Source organism: Bos grunniens, chromosome 6 (genome assembly GCF_055505025.1).
Source record: "Bos grunniens cultivar Pamir isolate PY7600 chromosome 6, Bosgru_T2T1.0, whole genome shotgun sequence".
Lineage (NCBI taxonomy): Eukaryota > Metazoa > Chordata > Mammalia > Artiodactyla > Bovidae > Bos > Bos grunniens.
In genome coordinates, this window is record NC_141170.1 from 73,585,820 (window position 1) to 73,603,090 (window position 17,271).

The following is a 17,271-nucleotide window of genomic DNA, read 5'->3' on the forward strand; positions in this document are numbered from 1 at the left end:
TCTATAAACTCTCAATAAAACTTACACAGAATTTCCTAGAGAAATGCTAATTATGTGTTACTTTCTTGAAATATACAAAATTGCTGGCCAACTGTTAGATATTTAAATATAATTTTACTCGTCTTTATGGTTCAAAATAAAAAGCAAAGTCATGGTCTAGTATTAAGAACAAATGAATACCTGACCACTACCATCAAGCAGTAACAGAAGCTCAGTTACTCCCTCATCTGTGTCACTAACACTGACAGCACCCCTGAGCTCAAGGCCCCACAATTCCAAGAGGCCACCCTGGACACTTGCATGTCAATGTTCTGCCAGCCCCACAAACTCAACATTTCCAAATGTCACTTACAAACTTCCCACTCTGCATTTTGAAGAGTGAAAGATGAACCCAGGTCATGGCCCCATGGTATCTTTGATCTCTTCCCCAACACAGGTATCACCAAGTCATCTTTTTTTTCCAGATGAGGTATAATTGCCAAGTGTACACATAGTAATTACATCAAGTCTGCTGGTTTCCATCAGTGAAATGTCTTCAGAATCCACTTCTTTCCTCTCCTTTTCTTACTGTCACTGTCTGAGGTGAAAAGCCCCTCTTCATCTACTGTCAAGTGATTTTTCAATTTCTTGTTCTCCTTAAAGCTCATCTAATCAGTCCTCAAATTCTGCTGATTATCAACCACATAAGCCCTTCAGGAAACAGTGAAATACATCTAATTGTAACTGCTATTTACTTCAATACTTGGTTTTCATAGCTTTCACTGCTGAAGAATGTGTATCCCAATGCTAAATTGATTCTGATGGAAGGAGTACTTCATTGGCTATACCTACTAAATCAGGAGACTCACTTTTCAATCCCAACCAACAATTTAGAATCTACTTTCATTTCCTAAATGCATAGGTCTTTTGGTCTTCTTGATTTTCAGTCTGTCAGTTAATATCTTAAAGCACAATATATACTTAAGCATAGTTCACCATTTAAAAAATATAAATATATATGCATATATGTATGGACATGGGCTTCTCTTATTGCTCAGCTAATAAAGAATACACCTGCAATGGCAGGAGACGTCCGGTTCAATCCTGGGTTGGGAAGATCCCCTAGAGAAGGGATAGGCTACCCACTCCAGCCAGTATTCTTGGGCTTCCCTGGTGGCTCAGACAGTAAAGAATCTGCCTACAATGTGGGAGACCTGGGTTTGATCCCTGGATTGGGAAGATCCTCTGCAGAAGGGCATGACAAGCCATTCCAGTATTCTTGCCTGGAGAACCCCCATGGACTGAGGAGCCTGGAGAGCTGCAGTCCATGGGGTCACAAAGAGTGGGACACGACTGAGCAACTAAGCACAGTACAGCACAGCACATGTGTGGATATGCTTCAGGTAGTCTTGATAATTTCAAATATTTTAGGCCAGCCTTCTGTCAGGTATGATTACTTGTTGGTTACAGATTTTATTTTGTAATGGGACTAACAAAGAGTTCAAAACAAGATTAGAAATATCAGTTCTTGCTATGTTGTTTATTCACAAGGACATTATTAACATCATACTGAAAGGGAAGGTTTTTTTTTTAAGCCACTCTCCTTTTTTTAAGGCTAATTTTTAAGAGCAGTTTTAAGTTTACAGTGAAACTGAGAGGAAGGTTCAAAGATATCCTACATACCCCCTGCTCCTACCCCTCCCCTATTCCAATATCCCCCACCAGAGTGGGACATCTGTTAAAAGTGATGAACCTAAACTGACACATCATTATCACCTAGAGTTCATATATTGGGGTTAACTCTTCTTGACACTGTCTATTTTTTAAGGATTAGTTTAATAAAACCATAAATCCCCTTAACTAGGACATGAAATTTATCAGAGAGGAAGACATCAAACAACTAACCACAGAATTATTTAATTACAGTATCGTAAATCTACAAAGGAGAACCTGACCTTGTCTGAGGGTAGGAGAAGCTGGAGAAAGGAACTTGGAACAGGGTTCTGAAGGATGAGGTGAAATTAACAGGGCAAAGAGGGAGTGGAAGGAAGAGGCAACAGCACGGCAAAAGCCCCTGTGATGGAAAGGCCAGCCCGAGACGAATGTCATACGCCCTGAATACAAACAGCAAAGCAGGAACGGCAAGAAGACAGGCTGGAGGGCGGAAGGGTCAAATCACACAAAGCTACATGGGTCTTGCGGAGAAAGTAGGTCTTTACCCAAGAAGCAGTGAAATGCATGAAAGGTGAATAACATGATCACCCCTAGATGCTCAATAACACTCAGTGAGCAAACAAAAGTAAATATCAATAAATAGAGGAACAGTCACCATTTGCTCTTGAGAGACTGTAGAAAAATAATGAAGGAAATACAAGAAAAGAAGAAAGAGATAATGGTCATAACTCTTACCTTTCCATCAAAGAAGTGATGGTTAAACATATTATAATGGCAAAAACTATCTTCCATATAAAACTGTGAATACCTGTAAAATAATTTATTACTGTAGTTACTTGTCTGGTCACAGACACATAGTAAATAAATGTAAACTAAATTTTAAAATTATGAAATCACACCTTAAATAAAATCAATTTCATCATCCTTCAGGTTTCTGAAATAAAGAATACTTTCCCCAAACCTCAAGAAGCTAACAATAGTGGATGAATAACAAACTTAGATTATGGTCCCAAGTTTTAACAAGTCAGTGGGAAAACTACAGAAAACTCATATACAAAAAACACACATATTCCTATGGACCAGAAGATTATAAATAAATAATTATGTTCCTGATAGATTATTACGCATTTTAAGCTTGAGTTGGTTTGGCAGTTAAAATATGTCTCTAATATTAAAAGCTAATAACTTTAAGGAAAATACTGAATCAACATTTCTGCTCAATAGCTGTTATTTTCTTCTATGGCTAACAAAAAAGGTATTTAATACAGTTTTTTTTGTCTACTGCACATTAGCTTAATAAAATATGCTTCTTAATACATAAGAAAAAGAATTTATGTGCATTTCATATTTACTGAATTAGTGCCAGGAAAGAGGATATTTATTTACTGATTGAATCATTTTATTCTTCTAACATAGTACTTGAAAATGCAATCACTAATGAATGGGAACACCAGCTTTGGGTATTAACACATTATAATTTCTACTAATTTACTAGGCAAAATTCATATCACATTTATGGCTTAAACTTGCATTTACTTGATTTCTTAGAAAACTGAAATTTCTTTCTTCCTTAATTTTATTTGTACTGCCTATCTCTGTTTTCCCCATTTATGTCTATGGGTCTTAATGTCTTTCTTGCTGACTTCTGAGGGTTTTCTTTGTGTAATATAGAAACCTCTTTCATCTCAATAGGATTCTGAACTTTCATAGTTTTGTCAAAAACGATTCACACAGGACCACACCATCCTTCTACAGAACACATAAGCTAGTGGAAAGACTGAAAAAAATCATGGACACATATTTACTTATACAACTTCTTTACCGAATCATGATAGAGGCACTTCTTTGAGTCTACTTCTACTGATAGTTATTTAATACCATCTGCATAATCACCAACCATGTTGAGTATTTAATACAATGAAGAAGCCTAGTTTATCCTCTTTCTATTACACCGTGACTAAGAGTACAGCTCGAGTGTCAGGGGGCATGGTTTCAAACTCTTAAGTCTCTCAGTTACTAGCTGTATAACTTTAGTAATTTATTTTACCTATCTGAGCCCCAGTTTCTTCATCTGCAAAATGGGAAAATGATTTCTACCCCATAGGACTAGGTAAGAATACATAAGATAATTATGTAAAGTGTTTAATACAATGCCAGCTATAAAGCACATACTGAGATTTCAGGTATCATTATTTTAATAAATACCAGCTATAAAGATTTATGTCTCAATGTCTCTAATATTAAGGAATTAGGTTTATGTCCAACCAAAATTTCTCCTCCTGTAATCTAAACCCATTTCCTCTTATTCTGTGCAGACAGAAGAACATCTGTTCACCATTCTCAATACAATATCCCTCAATATCATTTAAGATACTGTTAGTACATCTGCTGACATAAATTTAAACTGAAGAAATAAACAGAAGGCTTAAATAACGGAAAATATTTAAACTATACACTGTAACCTAAGGAATACTCCAAAAACTGTGGGACAATGTCAATTACCATTATTTAACAAATGTCTTCCTCTTTAACCAAATCCCAAATAGCTGATAATATATCCATATCAATTATTTAATTTACATATATATTAAGACTAGACAGCTGTAGATCAACCATCATTGAGGTGTTCTTCCTTGTGTGAGCAAGGGAAAAATACAATCCCTTTTTTTTTTGGAAGAACCAAAATATCCTTTAATGGGTGAATAAACTGATATCTCTTTACAATAGAGCATCACTTGGCAATAATAAGAAACAAAATAATAAATGAAGCATAACTCAGTAATAAAAATTCAAACAACTTGGATGGATCATAAGGAAATTACAGTGAGTGAAAAAGTCAATCCCTGGCATACAGGTGGCTGCATGCAGGCCTTCCACAGGCTCTCATGTCTGTTTGGAGAAAGCTACCTTTTTTTTTTTTTCTTTTTTTTTTTAAACTTTATATAATTGTATTAGTTTTGCCAAATATCAAAATGAATCCGCCACAGGTATACATGTGTTCCCCATCCTAGACCCTCCTCCCTCCTGCCTCCCCATACCATCCCTCTGGGTCGTCCCAGTGCACTAGCCCCAAGCATCCAGTATCGTGCATCGAACCTGGACTGGCATCTCGTTTCTTACATGATATTTTACGTGTTTCAATGTCATTCTCCCAATCTTCCCACCCTCTCCCTCTCCCACAGAGTCCATAAGACTGTTCTATACATCAGTGTCTCTTTTACTGTCTCGTACACCGGGTTATTGTTACCATCTTTCTAAATTCCATATATATGCATTAGTATACTGTATTGATGTTTTTCCTTCTGGCTTACTTCACTCTGTATAATAGGCTCCAGTTTCATCCACCTCATTAGAACTGATTCAAATGTATTCTTTTTAATGGCTGAGTAATACTCCATTGTGTATATGTACCACAGCTTTCTTATCCATTCATCTGCTGATGGACATCTAGGTTGCTTCCATGTCCTGGCTATTATAAACAGTGCTGCGATGAACATTGGGGTACAAGTGTCTCTTTCCCTTCTGGTTTCCTCAGTGTGTATGCCCAGCAGTGGGATTGCTGGATCATAAGGCAGTTCTATTTCCAGTTTTTTAAGGAATCTCCACACTGTTCTCCATAGTGGCTGTACTAGTTTGCATTCCCACCAACAGTGGGAATTTTTTTTTTAATTAAATTTATTTATTTTAATTAGAGGCTAATTACTTTACAATATTGTATTGGTTTTGCCATACATCAACATGAATCCGCCACGGGTGTACACATGTTCCCAATCCTGAACCCCCCTCCCACCTCCCTCCCTATACCATCCCTCTGGGTCATCCCAGTGTACAATCCCTTTTTAAATGTATTTCTACCGCCCTCCACTTTTTTCACTGCTTCACAATGCAATAGATATTTTTTTTTAATTAAAAAAGAAAATGTTATTTACATAAAATTCAGCACAGCACACTTGTCCAAAATGTTCTCAGTAGCAGTGGGCAGAGCCAGAGAGAGAAAAAAGCCAAGGTTTCAGCTCTAAGCTTCCATCAAACACAAATAAGGGAGCATAATTATTCATATTTTAAATTACGAAAAAGCACTCAACATTACCCTCTTAAAATGAAATTGGCCACAAAGAATTATTCTCTCCATTGAATAAGGCAAACAAAACCAATCAGAAATGCATACACTTGAAAACTGCTCAAAAGGACATCCATTTAATTTGGCCATTCATTCTCTTTAAATGAGAGCCAGTTACCAAGTATGAAACATGTTCTACACACAGGAAATGTAATCAAGAGCTGAATAAAATTAGTTCACGAAATGAACTTAAGAAATTCAGCTTTTTGATATAACTTTATTTGGATGTAGTTTGCCAAACAGAATTTCACATCTTTCATGCTAAAATTGGAGCATACAGAAATCCATCTTAGCAAATGTTAACTTCATATCTTCTTTTTCTTGTTGCTCACTTGCTAAGTCACATCTGATTCTTTGCAACTCCATGGATTGCGGCATGCCAGGCTTCACTGTCCTTCATTATTTCCTGGACTTTGCTCAAACTCATGTCCATCAAGTCAGTGATGCAATCCAACCATTTCATCCACTGTCACCCCTTTCTTCTCCTGCCCTCAATCTTTCCCAGCATCATGGTCTTTTCCAGTGAGACAGCTGCATCATGGTCTTTTCCAGTGAGACAGCTCTTTGCATCTGGTGGCCAAAGTACTGAAGCTTCAGCTTCAGCATCAGCATCAGTCCTTCCAATGAATATTCAGGATTGACTGGCTGGATCTCCTTGCTGTCCAAGGGACTCTCAAGAGTCTTCTCCAGCACCACAATTCAAGAGTCAGTTCTGTGGCATTCAGCCTTTTTTATGGTCCAACTTTCATACATACATGACTACTGGAAAAACCACAGCTTTGATTATATGTACCTTTATCAGCAAACTGATGTCTCTGCCTTTTAAAACACTGTCTAGGTTTGTCATAGCTTTTCTTCCAAGGAGAAAGTATCTTTAATTTCATGTAGTCACTGTTTGTGGTGATTTTGGAGGCCAAGAAAATAAAATCTGTCACTGTTTCCACTTTCCCCCCGATCTATTTGCTGTGAAGTGATGGGACTATGTCATGATCTTCTTTTTTTGAATGCTGAGTTTTAAGCCAGCTTTTTCACTCTCCCCTTCATCAAGGGGCTCTTTAGTTCCTCTTCGCTTTCTGCCGTTATAGAGTGGTATCAACTGCATATCTAAGGTTGTTGATATTTCTCCTGGCAATCTTGATTCTAGCTTGTGATTCATCCAGTCTGGCATTTCACATGATGTATTCTGCATATAAGTTACATAACCAAGGTGACAGTATACAGCCTTGACATACGTCTTTCCCAATTTTGAACCAGCCCATTGTTCTATGTCCGGTTCTAACGGTTGCTTCTTGACCTGCACAGAGATTTCTCAAGAGACAGGTAAGGTGATCTGGTATTTCCATCTCTTTATGAAGTTCATATCTTAGATGTTCAGAAAAGGGCATTTAGGACTTCCCTGGTGGTCCAGTGGTTAAGAATTCACCTGCCAATGCAGGGGACATGGATTCTACCCATGGTCCAGGAAGATTTGACATGCTACAAGGCAACTAAGACTGCGAGCCACAGCATCTCAGCCTGCACTCTAGAACCTGTGCTCTGCAACAAGAAAAGCCACTGCAATAAGATGCCCATTTGCTGCAACTGGAGAAAGCCCATACCCAGAGACCCAATGCAGGCAAAAATAAATGGAAGGAGGGAGGGAAGGAAAGGAAAGAACATGTACAGCACGTATACACAGAGCCCTAGAGTTGAGATAGTTCTCTGCAGCTCTGCAAAGACCTTCTGTAGGGCAACAACAAGCCAAATTCAAAGTGCCGAAGGAACTATCTACTGCCACACTATACTACACAGGAATGTTTCCCTGATTTAATTGTGGTCTCTGTGAAAAATGTGAACCAACCCCACACTCCATCATAATGTAAATACAGGCAACAGGCAGAGTTCATTCTGACTAGTAACATATTTCAGTTAAACCTGCTCTCTCTTAGCACTCAGTGCTGACCTTTTATAGAACTGACTCAAAAATAGAGTAGCTTTCAAAGAAGCTAAGCCAGGAGACCATAGTTCAATACCTTCAGCTTTTGTTTGCAACACACAGAGGTTTGCAGACACAGAAAGAAAAAAGCCTCTGTGTGTTCCATAGGTTATAAAACAACTTTATCTACATCACGTACTCCCTACTTAGACCAGGGGATTTAACTATAGGCTCAAGAAAGGTGAAACTGCAAGGTATGGCATTTAAGGCAAAAGAGTCAAAGCACAATATAAATCTTTCAAGTTAAAAGTAAAACAGTAATAAGACTTAGAATTTCTTTTTAAGCAATTTTTAAAAATTAATGTGACAATGATTAACTTAAAAAAATAATACTAGTAAATCAGATAAGATGCAAAAAAGAGTTTTGGAGAACAGTGCACACTGATGGGAATATGCTTCACTTACTTCACACTACTGAATGGTATACTTAAAAAACTGGCTAACATGGTAAATGTTATACTATGTATATTTTATTGCAACTTTAAAAAAAAAGCAAGTAAATCAGGGCATGAGCAATGAACAACACAAAATAAAATTTTTTTTAAATTTAATTTACAAAAACAACAGAAAGAATGAAGTGTTTAGGAATAAATTTAAAGAAGAAGTGCAAGTCCTGCACACTGAAAACTATAAAATATTGTTTAAAGAAATTAAAGAAGAGCTAAATAAATGGAAAGATAGCTCATATTCATGAAACAGAACACTTAAGATGGAAAGATGTGGGTTTGACCTCTGGGTCAGGAAGATCCCCTGGGGAAAGACATAGCAACCCACTCCAGTGTTTTTGCCTGGGAAATCCCATGGACAGAGAAGCCCAGTGGACTATATAGTGCATGGGGTCACAAAAGAGTTGGATACGACTTAGTAACATGGACTGCAGCCTACCAGGCTCCTCCGTCCATGGGATTTTCCAGGCAAGAGGACTGGAGTGGGTTGCCACTGCCTTCTCCAAGTAACTAAACAACAACCCCTCAAATTGATCTACAAATTCAATGTGACTCCTATTAAAAAGCTCAGCTAGCTTTTTACAAAAACTGACTAGGTAATTCTAAAATTCATACAGAAATGTAATAAGCCCACAATACCCAAAATAATCTCAAAAAAGAATTGAGTTGAAAGATATACACTTCCCAATTTCAAAACTCACTACAAAACAACAATTGAGATTGCATGGGCCTGGCATAAGGACAGACACAGATAAATGGAATAGAATCTAAGGTCTACAGATAAATCCACAGATACATGGTCACGTGACACAGATAAATGGAACAGAATCTAAGGTCTACAGATAAATCCACACATATATGGTCACATGGTTTTCAATAAGGTTCCAAGAGCATTCCATGGGAAAAGAATAATCATTTAAACAATGATGCCAAGGCAACTGGATATCCACATGTAAAGAATGAAACTGGACCCCTACCTCACATCCTACTAAAAAATTAACTCAAAATTAACTAAATGTAAGAACTAAAAATTAAAAACTCTTAGAAGAAAAGAAGTATAAATATTCATGCTTTTAGACTAGTAATAGTTTCTTGGTATGACACCTAAAACACAAGCAACCAAAGAAAAGAGAATAACTTTTGACTACATAAAAGTGAAAAGACAACTCACAGAATGAGAGAAAATATTTATGAATTATATATGAGTCTAGTACCCAGAATACATTAAGTACTCTTTCAATTCAACAATAAGACAAATAATCAATTTTTAAAATTGAGCAAATGACTGAATAGACATTTCTCCAAAAAGATAAACAATTGGCCATAAGTTCATGAAAAGATGCTCAACATCATTACCACAATGAGACACTATTTCAAAAAGACAGACAGTAACAAGTGTTCATGGGCATGTGAAGAAATTGGAACTCTCATATATTGCTGTTGGGAAAGAAAAACTGTGCAGTCACCTTGGAAAACAGTTTGGGAGTCCTTCAGGAAGTTAAACATAGGATTACCATAGGACAATTATGACTGTGACTTTGGTCAAGTTATTTAATTTCTTTGTACCTCAGTTTTCTGTTCTGAGGAAAGGAGAATGTTAATAGTATCTATCCTAGAGGGCTACTGTGGGGACCAAAGAATTTAGAATAGGGTTTGATATGTGACAAGCATTTACTAAATATCAGTTATAGTTAATATTTCATGTTATTATAAGAATTCAGAAGTTAAATTTCTACCTTTAAAATAATACCTTTATAATCATTTAATAATACTTTAGGAAATAAACAAGGTAGTTAAAAAAGAAATTGATATATTCACTCAATGGAATAGTATATGGTCATAAAAGGAAGTACACTTAGATGCTACAACATGGAGGAATCTTGACAACATTATGCTAAGTGAAAAAGGTCAGACACAAAGGGCATATATTGCATGATTCCATTTATATAAAATATCCAGAAGAGACAAATCCGAATGAAAGAAAGAAGACTGACGCTTATCAGGAGGAGTAAGGAGCTTATCAGGAGAAGTAAGGAGTCTCTCTTTAGCGTGATTAAAAATGTTCTGCAATTATGGGTGATAGAATGCAGATACAAAACAGTGAATATACCAAAAACTGCTAAAATACACACTTTAAAATGGTCTATTTTAAATGAGTTATATCTCAGTTTAAAAAAATAAATTGAGTTTATCTTTAAGAAGTCTGTATTATCACTCGTGGAATTTCATTTTCCCAAAGATTACTAACATCAAATAGGTATTTGTAAAGAGTGTGCTCGTCTTGTTAATAAGGAATGAGCTGCAGAAAATGTGGGTTATTTCTGAGACACATACAGGCTTACAGTAGATAACCCAAAGCTAACCTGGAAATCTAAAGAAAAATAAATGATGAAAGTTGTACTTTTTATTGTGACTTCTACACTTTAAAATTCTGTCTGCCTTGTTTTAGGGAGAAAAAGCATATGTAATTTCACAGAGAATCTGAGTAATGCTGGAGAGAACACAACAACTACTGGACTATTGGCCAAATAGGTTCTATCAGATTAAAAAAAAACTTAAAGATTCATTCCTTCAATACACTCAAGAACAAGAAAAATATACTAAGGACATGGTGTCTCACAGACTTACCATGAACTCCTAGAATTCAAACAATTACAGAAAACAGGAAGGGTGCTTCAAGTTTACAGAATCAGAGAGTCCGTGGATGGACACATCTGCCATCCTGTGCTGTAAATCAAAAATCTGTATTTTCTCAATTACAACCAGAGGGAAGACTCAAAACGTGGTCCACTGTCTCATCTGTTTGTTCGAACATATCAGGTGCTGTTTAAATTCTGATTCTCTCCCACAAAGCTTATCTGTTTGTTTATTAATTAGCCTCCGCCTCAGAACCTATTTCCTAGTTAGCACTCCCTTCACTCCAGGCTTCACCCAGTGAAAGGTAGTATGCACATCCTTCATTAAAAATATTAAAATACACATCTTATCCCATTTAAGACATTATGATAAAACAAAATCCTAGACGAAATTCAGAATTACCCTTGAAAAGTAAGTATATAAGAAGAAATTTCACTCAATAGAAATGTATGTCTAAATTATAAGCCAAAGACAACTAGATACATTCACAGAAAAAATTTAGGAAGCATACTAGCAAAAAGCCTACTGCCTCCCTGTCAGCTGGTAAAGAATCCTCCTGCAATGCAGGAAACTGGGGTTCACTCCCTGGGTTGAGAAGAACCCCTAGAGAAGGGAAAGGCTACCCACTCCAGTATTCTGGCCTGGAGAATTCCACAGACTGTATAGTCCATGGGGTCGCAAAGAGTCGGCCACAACTGAGTGCCTTTCACTTTTACATGTTGAGTTTATCTAACTGAAAAAATACCTTATAAACAATTACTACTTCTATATTAAGTAAAGGATTATAACAGGATTAGTAAAAGGAAAACATTAAAAAAAAACAGAACACAATGAAGGAGAATAAATATTATACTTTGTAAACCTACCGAAAATCAATATCCAATAAAAGGCTTCTAATGTTAGACTTCGTGTCACCTGATTCTTTCAACCTGATCAGCTCATGTAACCTAAAGCAATTAGTGAAAGCAAATTTAGTAAGAAACGACTAATGTCACATGTAACAAACAAAAAACCCATCAGTGGTCTCCTGATATTTCTAACATTTCAATGAAACACTGAAGAAAATTTCGCAGGTATAGGCAAAGTTTCAATTTCGAAGTATTTTTAAATGCTGGATCTCATCTAAAACAGAAAACTCTAGAATTAATAGTAAATAACTGAAGATTCAAACCAGAATCTTCTACCATACATCAGAAATCTGGAAAGATTTCTCTTGAATGGAATAAAAATTACAAACTCCTTCAGAGAAGGACTACACTGTATACTTAAGGTTGCACGTTGTACCCTCTATACAGCAAATAACTACTCACTACATTTTCTTATAGTTTAGAAAGTGGTGATGGGAGAAGCCTTTAAAACACTGTTATCACATACCTTGGGGTCCCAACACACAGTACTCTTCTGAATCCAAGGTTCGAGAGCAGGTCTACCAAGAACAGACAGCTCCGGTCAGCAAACAAATACTGGGCATTTGTCTTCTTGTTTTCCAGTGGATAGAGGAGTTTACTGGGCCTTTTTAACTGGGTGATAGAAACATCACCCACTACCTGATGTTCATGATGCTTCTCCTCATCATCCGGCAGCAGCAACTGCTGACAGCTCTGACAAAACTTTCTCTGAGACAAGGGCAACTCGATAAACTTCAAGTACCTTCAAGACGCAACAAAACACAAAGCAATACAGTCTCAGTTGGTGACTTTAAAGGCATTTGATTTTTGCCAGTTTTAATATGCAAAAAGTATTACTTCTTAAAGAGTGCTGCGCGTGCAAGCATGCATGCTAAGTCACTTCAGTCGTGTGCAACTCTTTGCAGCCCTATGGACTGTAGCCCACCAGACTCCTCTGTCCATGGGACTCTCCAGGCAAGAATACTGGATTGGGTTGCTGTGCTCTCCTCCAGGGACTCTTCCCGACCCAGGGATCAAACCTGTGTCTCTTATGTCTCCTGCATTAGCAGACTGGTTCTTTAACCACTAGCACTACCTGGGAAGCCCAAAGAGTGCTGTATGAGGAAGTAAAGGTACAAAAAACTGTACAATGTTGGCTAGAATTTATGTCTGGCTGCATACCTAAAGTAGAAAAGGATCAGCGATTTCGTAAGAATTGAGATGCTCCAATTTAGCCACTGGATAAAGATCAATATTCATTTAAAATGTGAATATAATATATTACTCAAACAACTTAATAGTAATGGAGACTACTATCACCTTTAAATTTATTGACAAATCCATGTATTCCAACTTGGAAGTGTTAACCAGTCTGGCTCAGTAAGACAGTCATTTTAAAATGAGAAATTAAGATCATTCTTCAATTTCTTATGGCATACTTAGCAAGAAAAATTACCTCTTAAAAGAAAAAATGTTCCCACAAAGTTCCTCTACTCTTAGCACTATTGATGGAGGCAGTTCTGAGAAGCTCACGTGCAAAACAGCAAAACATTCTGTCCTGCTGATCTCTGGGGTTCCACAGGCTGGTGTGCAGAAGTGCCCTTCTCGGGGGCTTTTCTGCTGCTCCACAGGGTTTTGGAGCTGGAGTCACAGAGACCAGTAACTCATTAAGCCAGCACTTTGGAGGACTCAGAGGAATCCTTCATCTCTCGAGCACTTAAAGTTAAGCAGAGAAATTTGGTTTTGATCCTGTGCCAACAATCTTCTGACAATGAGCTACTGGAACCTGGAGAATACGAACTGTGTGCAGTACCACAGGCATTTTATGGTGGACAACAGCCCATTTCATGAGATCAAGCCCTGAGCCTTTGGAGTGGGAGCACTGGCTCCAAGACCCTGACTACCAGAGAACTATCAAATAGTGAGAACCCACACAAAAGAAACCACTTGAATACAAGACCCGGCATCATCCAACTACCAGTATCACCCTGTGCAGGAGGCCTCATCTAAACAATAAACAAAACAAAAATACAAACCAAATCATCAGCAGACAGGATTACCACCTCACTCAGCCTTGCCAATCAGAGGAAAACATACAAACAAACAAAAACTCAGCACAAACCTCACCCTATTCAAAGCTTACACAAACCACTGGATCAACCTTAGGAGGGCAGAAACCAAAAGGAAAAAAGAATTCAACCTTGAAACCTGGGAAAAGGAGACCTCAAATACAGTAAGTTAAAAAAAAAAAAAAAAATGAAAAGGCAGAGAAATACCACACAAATGAAGGAACAAACTAGAAACACAGAAGTCCAAATAAATGAACAGGAAAGAGGCAAACTACCTGAAAAAGAATTCAGGATAATGACAGTAAAGGTGATCAAAAATCTTGAAAACAAAATGGAGAAAATCCAAGAATCAATTAACGAAGACCTAGAAGAATTAAAGAATAAACATACAGAGACAACACAATTACTGAAATTAAAAATACTCTAGAAGTAATCAATAGCAGAATATCTGAAACATAAGAACAAATCAGTGAGCTGGAAGAGAAAATGGTGGAAATAACTCCTCAAGAGCAGAATAAAGTAAAAAGAATGAAAAGAATTGAGGAGAGTGTCATGGACCTCTCGGACAATATCAAATGCACTAACATTCAAATTATAGGGGTCCCAAAAGCAGAGAAAATGAAAGGGTATGAGAAAATTTTTAAGAGATTATAGCTGAAAATTTCCCCAACATGGAAAAGGAAATAAGCAAGTTCAAGAGGTACAGAGAGTCCCATACAGGATAAACCCAAGGACAAATACACCGAGACACATACTAATCAAACTAACAAAGACTAATAACAAACTTCAGTTCAGTTCAGTTCGGTCGCTCAGTCATGTTCAACTCTTTGCAACCCCATGAATTACAACACGCCAGGCCTCCCTGTCTATCACCAACTCCCGGAGCCTACCCAAACCCATGTCCATTGAGTTGGTGACACCATCCAACCATCTCATCCTCTGTCATCACCTTCTCCTCCTGCCCTCAATCCTTCCCAGCATCAGGGTCTTTTCCATTGAGTCAGCTCTTTGCATTAGGCGGCCAAAGTATTGGAGTTTCAGCTTCAACATCAATCCTTCCAATGAACACCCAGGACTGATCTCCTTTAGGATAGACTGGTTGGATCTTCTTGTAGTCCAAGGGACTCTCAAGAGTCTTCTCCAACACCACAGTTCAAAAGCATCAATTCTTCAGCGCTCAGCTTTCTTTATAGTCCAACTCTCACATCCATACAGGACTACTGGAAAAACCATAGCCTTGACTAGATGGACCTTTGTTGACAAAGTAATGTCTCTGCTTTTTAATATGCTGTCTAGGTTGATCATAACTTTCCTTCCAAGGAGTAAGCATCTTTTAATTTCATGGCTGCAGTCACCATCTGCAGTGATTTTGGAGCCCAAAAAAATAAAGTCAGTCACTGTTTCCCCATCTATTTGCCATGAAGTGATGGGACCAGATGCCATGATCTTCGTTTTCTGCATGCTGAGCTTTAAGCCAACTTTTTTGCTCTCCTTTTTCACTTTCATGAAGAGGCTCTTTAGTTCTTCTTCACTTTCTGCCATAAGGGTGGTGTTATCTGAGTATATGAGGTTATTAATATTTCTCCCAGCAATTTCTTAGATAAAAGTGCCTTAGGAAACAAGTTTTGTTATTGGACGATGCTAAAGCTGAAACTCCAGTACTTTGGCCATCTCATGCGAAGAGTTGACTCACTGGAAAAGACTCTGATGCTGGGAGGGATTGGGGGCAGGAGGAAAAGGGTACGACAGAGGATGAGATGGCTGGATGGCATCACCGACTCGATGGACGTGAGTTTGAGTGAACTCCAGGAGTTGGTGATGGACAGGGAGGCCTGGCGTGCTGCGATTCATGGGGTCGCAAAAAGTCAGACATGACTGAGCGACTGAACTGAACTGAACTGACTGAAAAGAAAAAAACAGAGATTAAATTTCTAATTGCAAAAAAAAAAACAACAAAGAATAAAGGCATTAAATATTTTTGGACTTGGAAGAATACGGGTTATACAGTTTTGTAATCTGGGTACTTCATGCAGAAACTGCTGGACAGTTGGATGTCAAGGAGAAAGGGCAACTTTTCCAGTCAGGAGCAGTTCAGAAAGTTTGAGGACAGATTTCTTCAAGAAGGTGAAGCTAAGAGATTATGCTACATCTAAATGTTTTGAGGGAGTTCGGACAACAGGCAGAGAGTTTGCAGTTGAATCATTTCTGAAGCACATAAATAATTAAACAGACAGTCATTACAAAACAAATAAACTCAAAACTGTTATTAGCTAGTTGGAAAACAAAAGTTGTACAGAAAAGAAGTCATTATGATTAATACATGTTTTAATATAAATGGAATCACACAATAGCCACATGGATATTTTGATGTAAATTATTTTTTAATTAATAAAAGCCTTTTTTATGAAAGAATTAAAACTGCTGGAGGATAAATTTCAGCCAAATGAAACAACAGTAGACTGTCAGTCAGCACTAAATCCATTTGACCACAGACTAATATGAGAAAAAAATATGAGTATCAGAGTATAAAATGGAAACAATAAAAATCCAGATAAAACCAGCAGAAGAAGGGGAAGAGAAAGGGGAAGTTAGCAGAAGTACAGTGATTTTCTCATGTTTTAGAGCCAAAGGCCAAATATAATTTAAAACTGAAAAATCAAGTAAAAGTGCTATAAGCAATAATCAAAGGTATGAGGTTAACCCTAAAAAGAAATAATCAACTGAAATCAGATAGTAACTATAGAGAAGGAAAGACAGAAGAAGGAGAAATATATAAAGTCACCATTTCTCATTTTTAGATGAAGGAAGGCAACATAAAAATTAAATCTGGTTTAAAAAACCACAAAGGCAACCATGAAAACAAAAATACAGAAGGAACACACATTAAAAAAATAAAAGCAAACACAGACCATAGAGTGAAAGAGAATAAAAAGAAGCAATAAAAATCATACAACAAAACCAGGACCAAGCGTATCTATCGTACCTACCATTCAAACAGGCTAAATAAACCCACCCATTAGAAGAAAGACTGGATCACAAAAGCAAAATCCAATCAGCCTATTTCATCACTTCTAAGATGCATATATTTTCATATTTTAGCATCAAGGATATTGAGACATGATTTAAAACTGCCACCAGCCAGACTGTAGGTGGAGTGTCACTGCCATCATCCTATGACTCAGTCCCGAAACACAAAGTTATTGTACTGCAGTCAAGGACCAAACCAGAGCAACAGAGCTGAGGCATGTAAGTTGCTTCAGTTGTGTCTGACTCTTTGCCACCCTATGGACTGTAGCCCGCTAGGCTCCTCTGTCCATGGGATTCTCCAGGCATTAATACTAGAGTGGGTTGCCATGCCCTTCTCCAGGAGATCTCCTCAACCCAGGGGTCAAACCCACATCTCTTACAACTCCTGCACTGGCAGGCAGGTTCTTTACCACTAGCACCGCCTGAAGAAGCCCTGGGAACCGAAGCACACTTTTGA

General features: G+C 37.5%; 1 protein-coding gene across 8 annotated transcripts in view; it reads right to left on the minus strand.

The window, feature by feature from the left end:
- Positions 1 to 17,271, minus strand: part of ZCCHC4 (zinc finger CCHC-type containing 4) — a 50,718-nt gene that overhangs the window by 22,508 nt on the left and 10,939 nt on the right. For 3 of the 8 annotated variants that reach the window (XM_086407767.1, XM_086407765.1, XM_086407771.1), the window contains exons 4-6: positions 12,206 to 12,481; positions 11,698 to 11,778; positions 2,389 to 2,461 (exon numbers count right to left, since the gene is read on the minus strand). In XM_086407767.1, the coding sequence (XP_086263893.1) occupies positions 2,389 to 2,461; positions 11,698 to 11,778; positions 12,206 to 12,481 (430 nt within the window). The remainder of the gene's footprint in view (positions 1 to 2,388; positions 2,462 to 11,697; positions 11,779 to 12,205; positions 12,482 to 17,271) is intronic. The other 5 variants (XM_086407768.1, XM_086407766.1, XM_086407772.1 and 2 more) reach the window with 2 other exon arrangements.